Here is a 21,411-nt window from a genome sequence, read left to right as displayed (position 1 = left end):
CTAAGCCGCCTTGCCTATGTCTGCATGCTGCCGCAACGCGTTTTACAATAATTCAAAATTAAGGATAATTTTTTGGCTTCAATATCTTGAGGAAAAGAGGTTTTCCCCTAGCGTAAGATAGCCTATTACGCAGTACTCGTTCCCTCTTCTAGAAAGAACCGTGGTTACACCAGTAACCGAGTACGATTTCGATTGTAAAAATTATTAAAATATAAACTAATGTTTTAAAAATGTTTTATTTGGCAAGTGACCATGGTATAAGTGGGTTAATGCGCGACGAGGACACCCTTAAACTAGGACACCCTTAAGCTTAAACTAGGACCACTGGCTTCCGGCAATTATGGCTTCTGGAGTTATGGCGGAAGGATGACCTCTGACCCAGTATTTTTAAACCACTGCAGTTGTATGTATTACCCTTATGGATAGATGCGATTTTTGGAGCTTCAAAAACGTACTATTGTGCTACAGGTATGTGCTATATGTAATTGTAATATTTGTAATATATGTGCTATATGTAATATGTAATATGTACTGCTATCACAAAGCTGGGAAAAGCCAGGATATTGTTTTATACAACTCCAATTGTGTTCGGCTGAAAGAAGAAAGTCCTATACGCCTTAGATGGCTTGAAGAAGGGTGAGTAAATTATGGAAAAATTAATTTTACTATTAACTATTCCTTCAAAATAAATGTTTTATGTTCTAATATATTTTAAAATATAATTTATTTCTGTGATGGCAGTGGTGAATTTTCAGCTTTCTTCAATGTCAATCATTATAATATGCTGATTTCATGAGCAAGAAAAAAAATATTATGTTGAAAACCATTGGGCTGTTTAATTTTTTTAGAAATAGAAACAGAATTTGATGTATAGAAACGTCCAAATAACATTTCATTAATTTTAAAATATAAATCTTTTGTAAAAAAATAAATAAATAAATAAATCTTTTAAAATCAATTTAATAGGACCTTGTTTAATAAAAGTATTAACAAAAAACAAACAAACCTTAAAAAAAAACTTACTAACCTTGAAGTTTTAAACAGCAGTGTGTGAGTGTGTGTGTGTGTGTGTGTGTGTGTGTAATATATTTAGCTTTTTACTATTACAAACTATGCCTGTCAATACAATGAAAAAATGTGATTACTGATTTTGACTGCAATAATATCAAATTCAAATATCAAACTGTGACAAAATAAACATAATTGATCACATAAAATTTTAGGTTAGCCTGGTAATGTTAACAAGCCGTAAAAATATATTTGGTAAAATTACCTCAAAGCAACCTATTACAGACCCCTGATGGTCCCCACCCAGTTTACAAAAAATAAATAAAATATTGTAAAACAATCAATATAAAAACAGCTGTCAGTCCAAGAAAAAAAAAAAAAAAATCAAACACACACACACACACAATCAGACAATTTGCCTTGGTCATGAAGAAAGTCTTAGTTTTGAATTCCATACTGCTTATGACAGGAGATGTTATTTAAGCCATTCGGCCTAAATAAACGACTACTTGAGTCAGCACCACGTAAATTGTGTGCAGTCGTGCAACTACCTCATAAACATCACTGTCAGACACATGATCAGGTGAAGCTGCGAGAGTTCTGACCTGTGCATGTGAAAAACTTGGACTCTCCGACGCTCAGCTCCACCTTCTTTAGCGAGATTGACACCTGGAGGACACCTGGAAAACAGAGAAGAAACAGAGAGGGATAAGAGAGAGGTAGCAATCAAACATTCAGACCACGAACTGCAGGTACAACAAGAGTGCTTCACATGTTCCTGCCACAGAAATCACACCAAAACCACAGGCGGCACAAGAAAAAAAAAAAAAAAAAAAAAAAACCCTGTCTTTGTGAGCAGGAAGAGATGAGAGGGTACCGTGAGACTTCTATAAGCCCCCTCCCAATCACTTCAATCAGGCTAGCCAGCCTGGAACATCTAGCACCTAGTACAATAGAAGTGAGAAAAAGAAAAGGACACAAGACAGACACAGCTTTGATCTGCCCTTTTCTTTTTTATATACGTGGTCTGTTCTTACATTGCATTTCACTTTCAAGGAGGAATCCACTAAGAATGAACTTCACCTGTCGGTAGTGTCATTTATTTGTGTGCGTTGCCTGTGTTGTTTTAACATGTGATTCACCAATTTAAATAGTTTAAAAATTGAACTCTTGCAGAATGTTCAAGCTGTTATTTTTTTACACAATTAAAGAGAATAGTGACAACTAGGGCTGTCATTAACTGTATATTTATATGTATCTGTTGCAATGACAAAATGATGTCTTTGCATAGCCAGATGTGGGTCAGAACTTTTTTATAAAATATATATTTTTAGTAACTCTATTCCATTTAAGTTTCCATTATTATGGATTATGATATGATTACACAATTTAAATTATAATATTATATATATATATATATATATATATATATATATATATATATATATATACTGTATATATATATATATATATATATATATATATATATATATATATATATACTGTATATATATATATATATATATATATGAAGAGTTCAGATGCAAAAGCCTCTAAGTGCCATTTGAAATTTTCTTCTAGAATGATCATTTTTATCAAGCTTCTATATTTAAGTTCAGTGATTTCACTTAAATGGCAATGATAATTACCTATTAATTGTTATTTAAGTGAAATTACTGAACTTAAATATACAAGTTTGATAAAAATCATCATTAAAGAAGAAAATTTCAAATGGCATTTAGAGGCTTTTGCATCTGAACTCTTCATATAATATTTGGTAAAAACCAAGACGACAGAAGTGTTGATCACAGAGCTACTATTTGCAGATGACTGCACAATCTTTTTCCACACACACACACGAAGTTACTCATCTACCAGAAAATTTGGTCTGACTACCAGCCTGAAGAAAAGTTATTGAGATTTACACCTATAATCCACCCAAAATCAACATCAATGGCCATCATCTGAACATAGTGGACTATTCACCTATTTGCAAAGCGTTGTTTTAAATGATGCAACAATGTACAAGGACACGGACCACCGATTCGCCAAAGCCAGAAACTTATCTGGCAAAAATGTTCATTGTACCTGCTGACTAAGATCCAAGTTTACAAGGCAGTAGTCCTCAGCACTCTGCTGTATGATATCCAAATCATTGGTCCATAGAAAGCACATCCAACACCAGCTTCCATCAACGGTATCTCCATTCCATCATGGAAACTCTAGCAGGACTTCAATACAAACACAGAAGTTCTGGAAGAAGGGGGCTCGCCAAGCATCAAGACCAGGCTACAACTGCGTCAGCTTCACTGGGCAGGACATGTGTTACACATGGGCGACGGAAGGCTGCCGAAAGCAGTGTTCTATGGGGAACTTTGCCAGGGCAAGTGAAATCGAGGAGCCCCACACAAGCGCTATGAGGCTCAGCTGAAGCAACAGTTGATATTAACTCCCAAAACTGGCAGATACTGGCAGCTGATAGATCAGGAACATCACATTGAAGGCTGCAAGGGAATTTGAGGAACACACAGTGAAAACTGCCCAAGCGAAGCATAAACAAAAGAAAGAATTGGCTGCCCAAGTACCCAACGACAGCTATCCGACCTTTCCCTGCCCCATCTGCTCTAAAGTCTGCAAGTCTAAGACAGGCCTTTGAAGTCACTTGAGAGCATGCTAAATAACTTTTTTGTGTTACATGCAATAAATAAATATGGTCATTTGAGTTTGGGACGTCATGATGGTTTATGAGTTTTCAGGCATTTTTTTTTTCCCCCTTGAGAACTGCTCAGTACCAGATGAAATCACAATGTTCTTCTACCCGCAGAGCTAATCATACGGAGATGACAGTGGGAGGTCTGGGGTTCCTTGTTAAGTGCTCTGTGAATTTGTGGCTCAGGTAGAGGTGAGGGCAGCGGACCGCATATGAATGAGAACACGAATGCATGCTGGAACATGAATGTGCGAAAAAGTCGACAAACTCCTTGAGCTGGAGGTCTCTCCATTCATCCGAGAATGACCAACTCGTGTTCTTTTTATGATTTTCACACATCAGCATGCAAGAGTCAAGAGCAAACCGGACACGTACACACTTACGAACACACAATTAAACACACACTGACGGAGCTCATGGGGAAGGCACTGGCATCTGCCGTAATGATTAATTACAGCACAGTGGGGCTGGAGCTAGTCATCTGGATGGAGACAAGTCTGAGGGTATGCGAGTTCCTGCCCGTAGCAACCAGAATATAATTACTCCCCAAGACTACTTTGGGAGAAAAAAAAAAAAAAAAAACTTCTCATTAAGCTTTTTTTTTTTTTTTTTTTTTTTACTTATTGTACTGTTCAACACATTTGGTGTCACAAGTTAATGAACAAAATTACACTTAATATAGTGCAGAAATGATTTGAAGACATTATTACATTGTACACTCTGAGGCAAGCACATTAACACCTGTAATCAAAGTGGATCTCAGAGATGATGTCAGGCAAACTGCCTGTGCTACTTGCAGACTCGCTCTCCTGGAACACATTTCCATGTGTTTGATTTATCCCAAAGCAAAATTCACCTCAAGAAATTACAGTGTGTCAAAGAAAATGCAAAATTCATGGGTATAAATATTGATCTTGATCTCAATTTTGCACACACGTCTAACATACAAGATAACGAGCCCCTAAAAATACAAGTAGCAGAGGTAGCAGTGATGTAATCCACGACCATATACCTTTCTTTCGATTAAGTAAATGTTTATTTGCTGGTGCTCACCTGCCTTTTTTATTGCCACGTTTGAGTTCAGATAGCATGTGGGTTATCTTTGACAACTTCCCTCAGAGCCAAGACTGGAACTAAATGTAATTAAAGCAATTAATTACTTCACACTCACACGAGAGTCGGTTCTCTGATTAAACCTAACTGTCTGTCAGCCAAATAATCTAATTAAACTGATATGAATCAACAGCCATTGGAGCAAAAATAGAGAACAGCACTTTTTTCACTAATTTACTAGCTAAGAGAATACACTATTGACATATCAGACCACCAATAGGGAAAATCCTTTTTTTATTTATTTATTTATTTTTTTTTGGCATTAAACATCTCTATTTTAAGCAGTGGAACGCAAGCGTGTTTCGCTGGTAGTGCGTAGCTCTCTAAAAGCAGAAAACAGAAGAGCACGGGAGAGTGCGGGAGTTGTAGAGATGAGTTGCCAAAGCAATTAGATGTGCAAATGGAGAGAGCCAGCCACAAATGTGCAGGCTGTGCCAGAATAAATAAGTAATGCCCCAAAATATCAATATCTGCCAAAAAAACAAAAATAAAAAATTACTGAGCTATAGCAGCAAGAAACTTCTGTAATGATAACTAAAAGCCGTAAAACAAAGTGCATGGGTCCTCATAATATTTGCTCACGCGGGACCCCAGACCAATAAAAACAGTCTGAAATCAATGGAGGCCTGAGGTGAAGACATAACTCTCTGCCTTACTGTAATTCTGTGGTGTGTTTGCCATTCCGAACAAAATGCACGTGTGGAAGAAGTGAGTTAGCGGTAATTAAGCAGGCAGCAGTGCAAAGCCCCCAGGCTGAAAGGCTACACACCAGTCATTTAATAGTGTGTTATGCTTTCTCACTGCCACTGAGATCATTCTTATCTTCAGAATGAGTTCCTCTTAATGAATCGGTCAAACTGAACTGCAAATAGGTCTGTCTAAACCTGACCGTGATTGGCTACATTCTTAAAAATAAAGGTCCCAAAGGTGGTTTTCACAGCAACCATTTTTTGGTTTCTGAAATATAACCTTTTTAGTAAACAGTTCTTTAAATAACCATTTTTTTTTTGTTAGTGTGAAGAACATTTTAAAAATCCTTTTGTGGAATGGAAAGATTGGATGTTTGATGGTTCTTCATTGAACCATCAATGGCAATAAAGAACCTTTATGTTTCAGAGTGTAATGTACCATAAGACAGACCCAAACCCTTCTTAGCTACCATCATGAGTTGGGATATTGAACAACCTGATCACACTAAATGCGTTTTTATAGCACGCATGTGTATTGTCGTGTAATTTATATGCTAAAGTGAGTTTTTACGTGTATATGATACGCTTGTTTAGGTGTGGGGTGCGTGTGTATTATACGTTTGGGTAGAATTAGTGGTGTGGGGTGCATGTGTATTACACACAAATGAACTGCGTATCAAATGCACGCGGAAAACTGCGTCACATATGCACGTAAAAACCCATTTTCGAATATAAATTACACAACAATACACGATGCGTGTTATAGAGATGCATTTACGTGAGAACATGCTGTATTGAAAGTTGCAAATGAACGAACGAACGAATAAAGTAATGTAATACAGCGAAACTACATTTTTTTGCGTTGGGACGGACAACATGAGAAATACCAACACATTCTCATCCTTTGGCGTCATATAGGTGACGCCATATGACATTTCGTCGACTAAGCACATGGCACCCTTTAGCGTCAATATAACATGCACTGTTATGTGTAGGTTTAGGTCTGGGGTAGGGTCTGCGTCTCATATTGACGCTAATGGATGCCACTCACCTGTGTGACGCCTTGGGTTCTGCGTGTTATATTGATGCTAAAGTGTGCCATGTGTATAGTATTTCGACGAAATGTCACATGCCTTCATCTATATGACGCCAAAGGATGAGAACGGGGTAGAAATACCCAAATAAAAACAAATATAATTATAATATTAATAAAAACACAACAGTAACACATATTTCAGTGGAAATTCCCTTTTAGCAAATCACTCAATCAATTCTTTGACAGGATTCATTTTTAAACAAATTCAAAAAATCCAATTTTCGAAAAGTTGTTGGACTTTTTAAGCTAACTACAAAAAACATACCTTTACTTGTAGATATTCAATACTCACTCGCGCAATCTTATTTTCACATGGTGTCAAAAGAATGATATGTGGTTTGAAAAGTTGTCTTTCCTCATTGCAGGCTTTCCTATTAAAGTGGTTCCTCTTTAACCTCTCGGGCCTGTCCACTTTGTCTGAAGGAACTACTGGATGGTATTGGGTGTTTGCACAACTCTCTTTCCCCTAAGATAAGACTGGATTCTACCACATATGGAATTTAAGTGCTAGAGAGAGGATGGCTATTGCTCCCTCTCTCCCCCGTCTCTCTCTGTGCATTCCCTTGCACCCGAAATGTCAGAGTAAATGACTAGAGAGATCTCTCTCTGTCCCCTCTGCCTGCTTACATCTCTCTCAGAGGAAATAGAAATGACCAAGGTGTAAGTTACTGATAACTGAGACGCTATGTGCTACACATGGATCAGACCAAAGTTAGTGGTTTAACAGAGACTAGATGTAGTTAGAACCTTTGGGATCTGTTCAAATCAAATCTTTCACAACCCCGAAAATTGTCTGGGGATGAGCGTGTTCCCAAAAGTGCTATCTAATTATGTTTCAAACCAGCTCTGTAAGTCGCCGAAATAGATTCGACCGGCAATGGAAAGGGTCAAGCTCTTGTGAAACTCTCATAAACAGAGCCAAAGGAGAATTGAGCACGAACTTCTTTTCGAAGAACCTGCTGGGGTTTGTAGGTTAAGATTTCATTGTTCAGAAATTGAATCAGACTCTCCGCCTAGTCCGCGAGAATTTATTATCATGGCGGGATTGACTTGACACTGGCTGACCTGCTTAAATAAGGAAGATGCGAATGAGTTGAATTCGACTCTTCAGGCTGACAATGCTGCCGGTGCGCTTGCTGTACGAAGAGGGACAAGTCTTATCTGCTTTAACTCAGTGGCTACGACTGAATGCAAGGCGGACGCTCGTACTAAAGCCAATCAAGTTCTGAATGCATGAAGAATCCTTCTCTTATGCGGAATGACCGGAACCCGCAAAGAGGATGCTAACTATCCACAATGCAGATAGCTGGCCAAATGTGCTTATTCAGCCCAGATGACCTACCATTGACTTTGAGTCGATTATTTATTTTCATTTGTCGCATGTATTGTGAGTTTTGCCAGGCATAAATTTATGTTCTGCATTTAATGTGTTTACGATATAAACAATTCTAGAGAGATTTCTGAAAACAGGCTTTATGATTTCCTTCTGGATTGAGTTCAGATTTAAATTAGATTATGTGTGCAATACAGTGAGAGACATGCTGGAAATACTAATTGATTTCTTTCTCCCTGCTGCCTGGTTCTTGCTGTATTAATTAAATGCAAAGACAACACTTTTTTATGTGTGATGAGAGCTGATTTTCTTCCCCGTGTGGTATCAAGCCGACAGAAGGTTAAAACATGAGCAGAGACAAGGGAGAGAAAATAAAATAAAATTACAATTTAAAGAGACCATTCATAGCCTTCCCAAAGGATCCCTTCTGACAGAAGTCTTTTACCAAGGCCCCTGTTAACTGGAGCCTGACCTTACAGTTTGTGTGGCACATGCAGTGTGAACTGATTTGTAAACTTGTCACAATGTGATGCTGGCTTTTCAAAAAGGCTGTTTTTGAAAATCAAGGAAGAGAACTATATTGCATCACGTAAGCAAGAATTGTTAGTCATTTCATTTGCAAATATGTTTATCAATTGGAAAAGGTCATTTTGATTCACATATAGAATTCTTAGCGTAGCAAAATCAAAGAGAGAGTGGAAAAGGATCATGTAAAGGCCTGTTCACACCGGGACAAATTTCACACGCGATATTCGCCGACGTTCAACGCCTCGTGACTAAACAAAGGGCGCCAATGTGAGTGTACACATCGACCGGTAAAAGCGTAATTTTTTTAAAATTGCCTCGTGTTCTTTTTTTTTTAAGTTTCACGCGCCGCGTCAAAAAACTATCCGACCAATGAGATTTGCTTACGTCTTTGGAGCTTCTGAAGTTATAGTAAAACACAACTTGGGGGCGCTCAAACACAAAACGGTCTTGCCGAGCACACATACGGAATGGCGAAGAAGATATACGCCAAATAGCGTTGCCATCTACACAGCCAGTAGGAAATAAGACAAGGAAGATGCGAGGCAAGATGAATGTAGAGCTGCTGGTCTCGTTGGTGTTAAAACATAAAGAACTATTTGTCAAACGCGACAGCGACTACAAATATCTTGATAAAAGAGAACTCTGGAGTGGAATTGCAGAGCAAATGGGCGCCATCTAATGTTAGGGAATGAATTTGCATGTTCACTCGGCTCATCATCAGCGAAAATCGCTTGGGTGTGAACACAAAAAAACGTGTTGAAATACGCTGGCGAATAATGTGCGCCGATATTCGTCCTGGTGTGTACAGACATTAAGGAGTAAACTTCAGGGGGGAAAGTGCAACAAATAACAAACCCTCACCTTTATACCCAAAAGTAAAAATTTGGCAATTCACTCAACTTCATATCATATGTATGGAAGCTTGTTTCCGCCACAGAATGAAAAATAAAAAAAGGTAATTGCGACTTTTTATCTCACAATTCAGACTTTTTTTCTCACAATTGCGAGTTTACATCTCGCAATTCAGACTTTATTTCACAGAGTTGCGAGGTGTAAAGTCAGAATTGCGAGATATAAAGTCAGAATTGCGTGATATAAATTCAGAATTGTGAGATATAAAGTCAGAATTGTGTGATATAAAGTCGCAATTGCATGTTATAAAGTCAGAATTGCGAGATATAAAGTCAGAATTGCATGATATACTGCGTGATATACTAAATAAAAAAATAAAAAAATAATTGCGACTTTTTATCTCACAATTGCAATATATGAAGTCAGAATTGTGAGAAATAAAGTCGCAATTGTGTGTTATAAATTCAGAATTGCGAGATATAAAGTAAGAGGATATAAAGTCACAATTGCGTGTTTTAAAGTCAGAAATGCATGATATAAAGTCATAATTGTGGGATTTAAACTATTCTGAGGAGGAAAAAAAAAAGTTTTTTTCCCCTTAGAATTGGCCTGATAACTTGCAATTGCGAATTTTTATCTCACAATTCTGAGAAAAGAACTCGCAATTATGTGTTATAAAGTCAGAATTGTGAGATCAAAAAAGTCGCACTTCTGTCTTTTTTTTCTCAGAATTGCGACTTTATATCACGCAATTCTGACTTTATATCTCGCAATTCTGACTTAATAACACACAATTGCGACTTTATATGTCGCAATTGCGACTTTATTTCTCACAATTCTGACTTCATATCTCACAATTGTGAGATAAAAAGTCGCAATTATTTTTTTTTATTTTTTTTATTTTTCATTCAGTGGCGGAAACAAGCTTCCATACATGTGAGACTTTCTTCTTTTCAACACAAAAAGGAAATATTTATCAACATGTCCAAGCTATGCTATTTTCCAACAAGAAATCGGTTCAAATCTGTTTCAAATCTGCTTCTTTGTCTCCCAAGAATCAAAAAGAAAAAGAAACATGAGGTACTATAGTAAAAAAAAAAAAAAAAAAAAAAAGCTGGAATAATATTATTACCGGTATATGAACTACTAACAAAATTCGAAATGTTACCTTTGCAAATAACAGAAAATAAGTTGAAGTACTTCGTAAAACTAAACCTGAAACAAGCTAAAAAAAAAAAAATATGAAAAAAAGCATACAAATGATTTTTAAAAACAATCTGCAATAAATTTCCAACATTAGTTCACATTAACTACTAATGAAAAATAACTATTAATTTTAATGTTAATTTCAACAATAAAAAGTTGTACCTGACGTACACACAACATAACCCCACGCCCCGTTTTCTTATTCTAGAGTTGAAGACATATTGGCTTAAGCTGTCTCCTCTGTAGACACACTGTTGATGTCTCACACAGTCTTCAATGCTGTCAATCAGTCCGTGCCAGGAGGACTGTGCCATTTGTCAGCCCCAAACAAACAGTGAGGAATGCTCACCACGCTTGTGTAGCACTGACACAAATAAATACATTTCTCTCTCCACTCTTCAATCTTCTTTCTCACACCCCCCTGGCATCTATCTCTTCTACAAAAATGAAACCTGTCACACCGATACATCCATTCCTTTATCCCTTTCAACTCTCTTCCATGTCCGTACAGCAAAGTCCAACTACTCCAATCTGCCTAGTGGCTAAACGATAAATATAAAAATGCGTGAGTGTTTTCGTCTTTTCTGAACGTTAATTGAACAGTTTGTAGAACATCAGAAAGGAAGGGATGTAAACACAGTGCGGCAGTGTGTCGGCACTCCCAACAGATCCAGTGCTATGTCACACACTGCCCCGTGCTGGGACGCTGTCAGTAAATATTAATAAGCCACTACATCAACCGAGGGTTGTCCCCTGTCACCAGATTAGCATAATCAGTGCAGTTAAAATGGCCGCCCTCCTCTGAGCAGGGGAGGATAATGATGCTGATTGAGCGTGCCCTCGCACGGGTTGTGATATACGGCAAAGTCACCGGATCCTCTGCCGTCACTGTGTGATTTGTGGAGCGGGGATTCTTGGTGGATGAAGGAGGTCTCTCTGGGATTGAGAGCCATGCCAATCACCCTGGACACTGATTGGATTGAGCACAGACTGGCCCCTGTAGCACAGGCTCAGGTTACGCAAAATGTTTGTTTTTGTGATTGCCAGTTTGATTTCAGTACAAGTGTCCAGCCAATCAGAGGGGTGTATACCTTAGAACCCTGGGAAAGGCTAAGGAAGGGTCATCAACATAGATCATCATCACGGAGAGGAATGTCACAGATTAGGGATGGAAAACATGATTAGTGAGTTATTCCTGTTTCAATTAAGACTTTAATGTAATTTGAAAATGTAACAGTCTTCAAGCTTGCAAAACCAAGTCAGACACCACTTATAGACCATTTCACAAGATGTAAACAACACTGGCCCAGAAGCACTTCCTGTTTCAGTTTTTTAACACTACATAAAAGCTGGGATAAAATACAACCAACAGAACATTTAAAACTGAATCAAAAAGTTAAACAAACATCTTTAAGATGTTTTCTTTACATGTGAAATAAATAAAACAGTTACAAACTGAAACAGGAAGTGCTTCTGGACCAGTGTTGTTTACATCTTGTGAAATGGTCTATATGGTCAACAGGATATGATGGAATGCTCTATGGCTTCGGTTTGTAATAACTTATAATATAGACCAAGTTTGGGGTTAGTAAGATTTATTTTTGTAAGACATTTGATTCTTTTATGCAGCAAGAATGCATTATATCGATTAAGCCATCCACAACAACAAAGCAAATGGAAATTTCTTGTGACACCAACAAAGAAAGTTGAGCAGAGCTGAACTTCATGCGACTGCCATCGGGAGTGCACATAGTGATCCACCAGCTGATACATTTAGTGTGACCTTAAAGAGGAATATATATATATATATATATATATATATATATATATATATATATATATATATATATATGTATATATATATGTATATATATATATATATATATATATATATATGTGTGTGTGTTATATTTGATTTAACCATTACAATTTTATATAAGGCGTACGTTCCACCACTCAACACACAGCGCTTCTCAGGCCTTTTTAGAGGCGGAGTATTACAGAAGAAACCCTTGTATTACACATCTAAAGCAGCAGGGGGGTGTTAAGATCTGATTACATGATTCACATGCAGGGCTCTCTTACTGGAAAAGAGGACAAATGGTGAGAGAAGAATGTTAGGTTTGCTCTTCGGGTATTTTCAGCAAGATTAGGCAGTATAATATGACTAGTCTCAAAACAGATGATAATTTGGAGAATACATTAGTCTCTGTAGAACTATCCACGCAGACAAACAGACCAACACATATGCATCACTAAGTTATAGTGCGTAAAGTAAAATATTTAAAAAAAAATAAAAAATTTTAAAGTGTTTACATTTTCAAATGTCACATTTTCAGAGCAATATCAACACAATTGCATGTTCCTATTAATAACCACTACATTTCAATGAGCTATCTAAAAAAAAAAAAAAAAAAAAAAACACCTTATCCTGACCCAAAGCACAACCAAACGAGTAATGTGGTGTAGTGCAATTATGTTTGCTAGATAAGGCTGTTATTAGATATTTTTAGTTGAATGCAACAACACTGGCACATAACATGTTTTAAAAGAAAAATGTCATGGGTTATGTCATAGAACGACATCATAAAAGGACAGGCAGACAGAACGATATAACAAAAGGACAGACAGAGAGAACGATATGACAAAAGGACAGACAGACAGACAGAATGATATAACAAAAGTACAGACAGACAGAACGATATAACAAAAGGACAGACAGACAGAACGATATAACAAAAGGACAGACAGACAGAACAATATAACAAAAGGACAGACAGACAGACAGAACAATATAACAAAAGGACAGACAGACAGAACAATATAACAAAAGGACAGACAGACAGAACGATATAACAAAAGAACAGACAGACAGAGCGATATAACAAAAGAACAGACAGACAGAACTATATAACAAAAGAACAGACAGACAGAACTATATAACAAAAGGATAGACAGACAGACAGAGCGATATAACAAAAGGACAGACAGACAGAACGATATAACAAAAGAACAGACAGACAGAACGATATAACAAAAGAACAGACAGGTAGAACGATATAACAAAAGGACAGACAGGTAGAACGATATAACAAAAGGACAGACATGTAGAACGATATAAAAAAGGATAGACAGACAGAACGATATAACAAAAGGACAGACAGGTAGAACGATATAATAAAAGGACAGACAGAGAGACTGATTACAAAAGTATAGACAGACAGAACGATAAGGACAGACAGACAGAGCGATATAACAAAAGGACAGACAGACAGAACGATATAACAAAAGAACAGACAGGTAGAACGATATAACAAAAGGACAGACAGGTAGAACGATATAACAAAAGGACAGACATGTAGAACGATATAAAAAAGGATAGACAGACAGAACGATATAACAAAAGGACAGACAGGTAGAACGATATAATAAAAGAACAGACAGAGAGACTGATAACAAAAGTATAGACAGACAGAACGATATAACAAAAGGACAGACATGTAGAACGATATAAAAAAGGATAGACAGACAGAACGATATAACAAAAGGACAGACAGGTAGAACGATATAATAAAAGAACAGACAGAGAGACTGATAACAAAAGTATAGACAGACAGAACGATAAGGACAGACAGACAGAGCGATATAACAAAAGGACAGACAGACAGAACAATATAACAAAAGGACAGACAGACAGAGCGATATAACAAAAGGACAGACATACAGACAGACAGGTAGAATGATATAACAAAATAAGGACAGACAGACAGACAGAAAGACGTGATATGAAATATAATATACACCATTATCTTAGAGGCATACCCTCTCTAAAGCAGTTCACAATGTGAGTGACCCCAGCCATATGGAAAACACAAACTCATTTTCAACACTTTATTGACACTGATGCCAGGGCTGCATCACTTTCAATAAAGAAGGGTGTTTGCTCGAGTGCAATATCTCCAGCTGAAAACACCTGCCCAGCAACAGCAGCCGAGACCATGGAAACACTCGGCAGTATGGGATGTGTCCTCAGCTTATTATAGAGCAGTGAGATATTGTGGTATTTATAGTTGATAGAGCTTCTTCATTAGTCCTCTCTCCTTTTTAAACAGGACCCACCAGTGAGACTGTGTAGAAGAAGATGTTGCTCACTCTTTCCTCATAATATGGGAGGATTTATTATAATTCTCAACTCATCACTGCCGACAGCTGAGTGACTGTGTGCATAAAATACTGTCTCTGTCCCGATTCTGCTCTTAATGGTTCCATCAAAATCTCTACGGTACTGTTTTTCGAGCTGTGGGTTAACTAAGCAGAAAATGGGAGAGACCAAACAAACAAAGCATGGTGTGCTGCCTATCAGACCGCATCAAACATGAGGCTGCATCTTTGCAAGAAACGCAGGGATTTGGTGTCCCAGAAAATTGTAACGAAGTCCCGAGTTTGTCAAGCGAATACACTTAACAGATGCCACTTCTTTTTTTAATAATCCAACAAATCTGAGAAGCATATGAATATTCAGGCATGTCAAGACACAATTCAAGACATATACAAGAGACAATAAAGTAATTTGGCATTATGTGCTAAAATTCCTGAGAAAACAAACAAGTTCTAAGTATAAAACCCAAATAAAAGCACATAGGTATTTCAAGAACAACAGTACTATAAAAAAATATGAAACCTCACAAGAGATGACACAGTTTCAGCGAATCACATGACAAGCAAAAGTTTAAGAGATGGGATCCATTCAACTCGCATTAGATGCACTGTATATTAGTGTAAGGATCCACTGGAGGCAAGTTGTAGAGGGAACCCAAGTAGCTATTTATTCAAAATTAACAAACAACAAGATCAAAACATAAAACAAAGCACTGGACTGAGGCCGTTTCCCAATATGCGTTCTTGTCTGTCCTTATGTTCTGGTGTTCTTGTGAAACATCATTAGTCACTGCCCAAGTACTGTTCCAATTCAAAGTTCACATCTAGCCAAATCCAGTTCAAACAATCGAATCCCGATCGAATCGAATGTGTTCTTGATCCGCCCCGTTTACCGAGGATGCATCGAGAGGTGACTTGTGCGGATTTGAGACAGCCAGGTTTCCCAGAATGCATCTTGCACCAATCAGCAAGCGTCAATAGCAGAGGAGAAAACCCGCGTAATATCAAAATACTACTGTTATTGTGTCATGACATGTAATTTTAAGAGTGTTTCAGGCCAGAATGTGTTTGTTTAAAGCTCAAATCTGTAGCTTATTTACAAAGATATGATGTCTTATACATTTACATTTAGTCATTTAGCAGACGCTTTTATCCAAAGCGACTTACATCTAAGGACTAAATCAAACAAGTCGTCATGAAGAGGCAACAACAACACAAGAAGTGCTCAAAATACAATGTTCAAACATTGCTCAGACTTTGTATATAAACAAAGTGCGGGAGGAGCATGTTCAAACAATCTTGTCATCAAACAATTATCATGTCTACCCCATCAGCACGAGAGGAAGCATATATATATATATATATATATATATATTCACTCTGTCGACTCACCTAACATTCCTTGACAGTTTCAGCATCCCTCCACCACCCCAACTCCTCACTTTTGGCTTAATCTTTCACAGCCAGGAATAACTGGTAGAGGACTCTGGGTTTGGGCCGAACACCTAACCCTGAGACCTCTCCTCGGACAGCACGCCAAATACGCATTTATTCTATCTGACTTATTTTTAAGTGCGAACTCGTGAAAGCGCCTATTTGAAAAATGTATCTGACGTTTTCGGAGTTGTGATATCCAGGCGTTCACCAGGTGCTCAGCGCTCATTAAACCTAGAACAGCTTTTACTCGGTTAGTTCTTCTGACATTTGCCGCTGACTCTGATGTCTCTCTAGTGGATAAACTTGACATATAATTCGTCTTGTGTATAAGTCTTTGGTCTCATTAAACTATAGTTTGTTCCATGGCAAAAAAAAAAAAAAAAAATGTTTTGGCTGAGGGCAAAGTGAAGTTTCATAAGTTTATATATTTAGGCTATTTAAAGGTCCCGTTCTTCGTGATCCCATGTTTCAAACTTTAGTTTGTGTGTAATATTGTTGTTAGAGTATAAATAATATCTGTAAAATTCTAAAGCTCAAAGTTCAATGCCAAGCGAGATACTTTATTTAACAGAAGTAGCCTACATCGAACGGCCCGTTTGGAGTACTTCCTTCTTTAATGACATCAGTAGAACAGTTTTCGACTAACGTCCGCCCACAGGATTGCTCCCTCAACTTGCGCACTTCTTATAACTTACTGTGTTTACTCAGCTCTTACGGTGATTTTCTCATCTTCATCTTTTGTGTGATGTACAATACACTTTATTAAACTCATCAGTATATGTTTCATCATCATTCGGACCTGGTAGCCAAACAGCAGACTTGTAGGCTATTAATAAATAATGGATACATGCAAGCAGATGACAAATACGTCATAATAAACATAATTAAACTATTAAACTATACATGTTCCATCCCTATACAGCACTCTGACTCTAGGCATTATTGTCTGACTCGAAATGAAGACCGTTACTGAGAGTTTCTGATATTATCATCATCATTCCGTGAGATGAAATTGTCCTAAGAGACTGAGCAAGAGCTCATGAAGCTCCTCCCCCTGTGCCGGCAGCAGCATTTTATTTGCATTTAAAGGGCACACACTAAAACAGTGCATTTTTCTGAGCACCAAAAAATGACAATTTGAACATGCTGTAAAAATGATCTGTTGGGTATTTTGAGCTGAAACTTCACATACACATTCTGGGGACATCAGAGACTTATTTTACATCTTGTGAAAAGGGGCATAACTTTAAATTTGTAGACTATTACAGAGCTTATTTATGTTTGAATTGTTTGCCTTATTTCTCATTGTAGCTTATACCTTTTAGGCCAGATATTATTGATATTTAAAACTGACATTTAACAAACAGAGACAGGGTTGTGTCATTTTGTTTTATATACTTCTATATATTTATATATAGATCATGTTTATATTGTTCTAAATATATGCAGTGAAGATAATTGATGTATGCATTGCCTGAAGCACATAGCCATTAGGCTAATATGTTAAAGATCTTTTTAAATGAAAAGAGGCAGAGTTGTAGCATATTTTGTTTTATTGTTACCTAAAATATACATAAAGAGATAACTGGAGGAGCCAGAGAGAAACAGCCATAGCGTAACTTGACCAGTCCAAGACACATGGCAAACATGAGGGCATAAATGAAGGATCACATGACAGACATGGAACATGACATGAATAAAACTAAAACGTGACAGAGACAAGGCCAAATCATGACAATTAGATGTATAGTAGATCTATAACAGAGGTACATTTTAGTTTAATTTATGACCAAGTGTACAGTAACTAATTTTGTAGACTGAATGAATTGTGACATGAAATGCATTTTAGTAGCATTAACAACAAAAGTAGCATTTTATAATATTTCTTACACAAAAAATGAACAAAACATCAATATAGGTAACATTAGGTTACTATATTTAATATTCAATAGAACAAAGTTGAAATGATGAGCCATGAGAAATGAGATCAAATATAAGAGAACAGAAGCAAATGATATGGTAAAAGTGAAGAGCAGACATAAAGGAACTAATCAAAGCACACACATTGAGCAAAAACGCCTAGCGATAAATGAAATGAGATCGGAGGACTATGGTAAAAGATTTTTTTCAATTGTAATCTTTTAATATTGGAGGGATCAGAAATACCTCTCACAATATTTAAACAATGTAAATTCATCAGACTTCTGCACATCAGGTTATGAATCTGAATAAGAGGCCTAAAATCTATTTACCATGTAAAGTGTTTATTGGGACTTGGTTAAATCACATAGGACAACACCCTAAGAGGTCAAAAGTGCAATTTATTTTGTTGTATTTATTTATTTCTTCGGTCAGTCATTTAGAAATCATGTCATAAATCATGTAACACAAAAGAGAGAAAGAAAAAAATAAAAATAAAAATAAAAAATAACACATAAATACTGACCGAAGGGGTTTAGGCTGAAGTCAAGACTTATTTTGCCTAACCCCTTTTACAACAACAACTTATCCTGACTATTACAATAACATGTAGACACTAAAAAATTAATCCTCAACAATCAAAATTATGTCATACTTCCACTATCGCTTACTTTTCTTATATTCTTCATTCAAGTGTTCTATATTTTTCCATAATGTTCAACTTATATCTTTTCTTGAATCCCTTAATAGTTTTAGAGCTCTTAAGTTGAATAAGAAGACTGTTCCATAAATCTACTCCTTTAACTGATAAACATCTTCTCTTGGTATTACTCTTAGCCATGGGTTTCTGTAACAATTCAGTTCCTCTGAGGCTATATCTCGATTCTCTGATTCGAAACATCTCTTGTAAACAGTGAGGAAGCTTGAAATTGTAAGCCTTGTACATCACAACTGCTGTGTAAACATCAACAAGATCGTGAAATTTTAATATATTTAATCTGATAAAAAGTGGATTTGTTGGAGCAAGATATTCAGCATAGCTAATCACTCTAATAGCTTTTTTCTGTAATAAAAAAATCGGTTGTATGATAGTTTTATAGGCGATAATGGCGAAGACAAATGTCATGTTATTGCATTAACACACCCGTCACCTCCATGGCAATAATGGTCTCTCAAATGACACTCTGTTGAAGACAAGCTACACACTATTATTGTCACACCTGCGTAAGGGTCTCTTATCGTGTTAAAGAACTCCTTGACAAAGTAATACACCATACTGTTCCTGCCCTCCATGAGGGACTTGTGACGTTAAGCCATCAGTGTAACAGATTGTCTATTTAACCTCATATGTAACCCAGTGTTGCGCTGAATTACTGAAGAGACTCGGAACCTTAAATAGACTCTGAAGCTGTAAATGCATGCTTGGCTTGCAAAGTTGCGTGTGAGATTTTGGGCCAGCGTTCAGGACAAATGGTCAATCCATCAGGCTAATAGAGAGAGAGGAGAGTGAAGGAGAGACGGGTTGCGGGTCTTTGACGGCGGTCCGGAACGCTGATGCACAGCAGCATGTGACGTGAAAGGCCACATTCATCCATCTTTCCTCCACATAGGGTGTGAAAAAAAAGAGCTTTCTACATAATTTTCTGTCATGAGGATTCAGAGTACCAGTAGGCTATATGCAGGCACTAAATTAAACTGATGTACTTTATGCAAAACCTGTAACCCACATCACATAATCAGATTGCATTATAGTTTTATTTAAAGATTAAGTATTTAGTTAAAGCTGCAGGACATAAGCACCCTCGCCTTCAGATCACTTGGACGTGGCTGTGTTTATAAGACAAATTATATGAATACTGTTTGTTTTCTCACACAAACCGCTCGTTTTGTGTCTTAGGCCATCAATGTACTTACATTTATGAGTCATTAAATCATGTTTAATTTTGACTTCTCTGTGAATGCACTTTGAGAAGGACCCCATAAACCCCCATTATATGACTGACAAACATGAACGGTTTGACCTAAAAATATCAAAATTGGAAATACTGTGGAAACAAAGACACCTACATCTTGAATGCCCTTGAGGTAAGCTAAAACATATCAAACATGTATTTCAAAGTGAACTATCCCTTTAAAAGCTTGATTTTCACCACAGGGGGACTTTGATATTTCATAAATAATTTATATATTCTATATTAAGTAGTGCTGAAAATGTGTGTATCAAATAGATATTACTGTTTTTATTTCATTTTTATTTTTTTTAATTTTTTTTAATTATTTAATTAATACGTAATAAATTTGATGATGTTTAAAATAAATAAATTAAAAAGTAAACTTGATGTCACATAACAAAACAATTATTATCATAATAACTATTATTACATATTATTATTATACAATTTCTGATGATGAAGACAACAACAAAAACAATTATTATTATTATTATTATTATTATTTATTATTATAATTATAATATTATTATCATGAAATAATGGCAATAATATAAAATACTACTCGTTGTCATCATAAGTTATAGATTATTATTGTTGGTGTAAACCCAGCATTGTGGGGATGAAATGCCCCTACAATGATAGTAAAACTTGATTTTTATTATTATTATTATTATTATTATTATTATTATTATTATTATTATTATTTTTATATAGTAGTAGTGTTGGGTTTGGTTAGAGACTATACAATTTGTTCGGTATAAAATTCTTTATGGACAAACATATGTTTTATGTCCCCATAAAATATGAAAACTCAGTTTGTGTTTATAAAGGTTCAAAAGGCTTTAGAGGATTACACAATATTGGAGATACGTGTGTGTATATATATGTGCATCACACATATACATAGTCTTTAATGCATCTGACTGAAGCTATTGCACACAGAAGAAAATGTCCTTTGGCTGCTCTGCAGATTACGAATAACAAATGAGAATCAAAACTGGAAGAGAGACAGCATCAGACCCAGCATCCGCACTGAGATACCATGACAGTTTCATTTCTCTGTTTTATTAACCATTCCAGCCGCCCTCCCTGAGACGGATATTAGCAGTAAAACCTACGTTATCTCCGGTACGACACCTCCTCTTTTATTTACCATCTCTCAGCCCGCAGTGTCTCAGGGGACGAGGCTGAGCGGAGGGCCAAGTCTGCACTGAATCATGAGGCAGACAGGCAGATCTCACTGACACTTGTATCAACCCTTCAGTCCCCCCGAAGCTCCCGAAACAAAGGAGTGAGTCACAGAAAGCTTCTTTACCTCCCCACACCATCAGGTGCAGCTTTCTGAAAGAAAAGCTATTTATAAAACAGCCCATGAGAAATCAAAGTGCACTCCGAACCTCTCCGAAACA

At 36.7% G+C, this 21,411-nt stretch overlaps 1 protein-coding gene across 4 annotated transcripts in view; it reads right to left on the bottom strand.

Annotated features, from left to right (window-relative positions):
• The window catches only part of ncam2b (neural cell adhesion molecule 2b), a 266,054-nt gene that overhangs the window by 84,600 nt on the left and 160,043 nt on the right, over positions 1–21,411 (bottom strand). For all 4 annotated transcript variants that reach the window (XM_039687851.2, XM_039687849.2, XM_039687850.2 and 1 more), the window contains exon 2: positions 1,614–1,688. In XM_039687851.2, coding sequence (XP_039543785.1) covers positions 1,614–1,688 — 75 coding nt within the window. The remainder of the gene's footprint in view (positions 1–1,613; positions 1,689–21,411) is intronic.

This window comes from Pimephales promelas, chromosome 7 (genome assembly GCF_988280905.1).
Source record: "Pimephales promelas chromosome 7, fPimPro1.hap1.1, whole genome shotgun sequence".
Classification (NCBI taxonomy): domain Eukaryota; kingdom Metazoa; phylum Chordata; class Actinopteri; order Cypriniformes; family Leuciscidae; genus Pimephales; species Pimephales promelas.
The sequence above is the reverse complement of the archived record's forward strand: the minus strand, read 5'-3'. Positions and strand labels throughout refer to the sequence as shown.